Raw genomic sequence first — 2205 nt, forward strand, 5'->3', positions numbered from 1 at the left:
ATATAACATACGTTGACGTGAGAAAGAGAGACAGAGAGAGGAGGGAAGAACTTTATTGAGACCCTGAGGAAATGTATGATGGGCTTATGGGCTTCCTTGGCAACCAATGCAAGTGCACTTGCGAGGAACCCACTACGCTATAACTCATCATAATTTGTGTGGAGTAGGGAAACAGCCACTATGCCATTTTTCGTCATTCAATGGAGAGCCGTGGTACCCGATAACAACATGTAAGGCATTATGCGCACTTTGTTGATGCTGTGCCTGATGACGATGAAGAATTATTGCAGAGCCCTTTGTAATGGGTTGGAAGCATCCAACAGCCCACTCGTTGCGCAATTTGCATTGTGTGACGCCTGGTTACAAAATTCGCGTTGTGTGATGCGTGGTTGTTATTTCACTCTTCTGCCATACTAAATTACATATGTTAATGTGGTTCCTTCTGGACATGAAGCCTGTATAGCGTCTTCTTGCAAGGCAGTTCCAAGCACCGGCATGGCTCTACATTCTGCTTCTGGTCACCGACGCGTGCGGACGCAGGATGGTTAGCTCCCAGAGAGCTGCGACAGCGGTCGCTTACGGCCGTGGTACCCCATCTTTTACCGTGCCAAAGGACTACAGGATTGTACTGCCCACTGTTTCATCAGGTGATGCTATGAAGCGTGCAGTCGTATTGCACTGCGATATTTCAGGAAGGCCGTATCGCATCGAAGATTTTCGAAAGCCCTTGCAAGACGCCGGTGTCATCAAAGATGTGGCTGTTATCGGTGCCTGCCAGATGTCACACGTCTGGCTTGTCAACCTGCAGACAGATGAGGCCAAAAAGAAGCTTATGGAAGCAGGTCGTTTGGTAGTCAAGGACCCGCTGTGCATCGTCATTGACCCTAACAGGCAAGAGGTGCGTCTAAAGTTGCACTGGGTGGCTTTAGATGTTTCTAACGAAAGCATTCGAAGGACATTTAGCGAGTATGGTGAAGTAAAGGAGGTGACAAACGACAGGTGGAAAGTGGAAGGATTTGAATGTGCTGACTCCCTGACGAAGTTTGTGAGACTAATTTTGAAGGAAGGTGTTGCACTTGACGATATACCGCATCAGATTCGTCTAGGCAGCGGTACAGCGCTCATTGTTGCGCCAGGGCGAGCACCGTTATGCCTTCGCTGCAAACATACGGGCCATATACGGCGTTACTGCAGAGTTCCAAAATGCAACGAATGTCATGCATTTGGCCACACACAGGAGGCTTGCACGCGGAGCTACGCCAGAGCGGTAGGACGGCCTGCTGTTTCAGACCAGAGCGAGCTCATCATGGACGAGGAAGAGGCAGAACAGGCTGCGGCACCTGCAGCAATTTTTATGAACGGAAAAGACCAGGGAGCGGCCAAGGACGATAGCGTCTCCGGGTGCCCACCGTCGGCGATGGACAACGCGGGCGTCGGTAAGCGTCAAGAGCCGGTGGAAGCGAACGCGGACGGCGTCGACGTAGGAAACCTGGCGGAGGAATCTGCCAGAGAACAGCGGGACGCATGCAGCGTCTCTCAAGTTCCAGAGGCAGCGGGCAAAGAACCGGCGGTCATCGCAACTGCAGCGGAGGAGATGGACGCCGAGGCAGCACCAGCAAAACGTCGCCATGAGGATGTGGTTGCCGCGTCGCAGGATCAGCGTATGAGGCAGATAGAAGCGTCTGTGGGTGTCAGTGGTGCAAAGAAGAAAGCGCGCGGTGCTGTTCGCATGCGTGCTTCGTCCCTATCAAGGGGCGACAAAGATGCAAATCTTTAGCCGCCACAATGGCGTGGGTGCAAGGCGTCGATATGCATGACGAGGGCGTCTTGCCGCCGGCCTCGAACGGCGGCAGAACTGTGTCATTGGAAAGGTCCCTGCGCGTAGGAACAATTAATATTCGTGGATTGGCAGCTAAAAGGAGACAAAACCAATTGTATCGTGTTGCGATGGAGCAGGAATTAGATATAATTGCAGTTCAGGAAACGAAAATTGAACGTGCAGACCGGACCGATGACATGGTACGCCCTTTTTCGGCGCGTTACAATGTGTGTGTTAGTCATGCTGTTGGCTCGTCCGGAGGATGCCTTCAACACATTCAACAATTAAAACTACAAAAGGCAGTGATTTACACAGATTCTCTAAGCGTGGTAAAAGCCTTAAAAACTCTGAAAAGACACAAAAACCCCGTCTTTGTCTCGCTGTAT

The 2205-nt window shown here is 51.3% G+C and overlaps 1 protein-coding gene across 1 annotated transcript; it reads left to right on the forward strand.

Moving 5' to 3' along the window:
- The first annotated feature begins 541 nt into the window (after nt 1-541).
- Nucleotides 542-1777, forward strand: LOC125759128 (uncharacterized). The gene has a single exon (XM_049417438.1). The coding sequence runs from the start codon at nt 542-544 to the stop codon at nt 1775-1777; it is 1236 nt and encodes a 411-aa protein (XP_049273395.1).
- Nucleotides 1778-2205: the final 428 nt, after the last annotated feature.

Source organism: Rhipicephalus sanguineus, chromosome 7, assembly GCF_013339695.2.
Source record: "Rhipicephalus sanguineus isolate Rsan-2018 chromosome 7, BIME_Rsan_1.4, whole genome shotgun sequence".
Classification (NCBI taxonomy): Eukaryota; Metazoa; Arthropoda; class Arachnida; order Ixodida; family Ixodidae; genus Rhipicephalus; species Rhipicephalus sanguineus.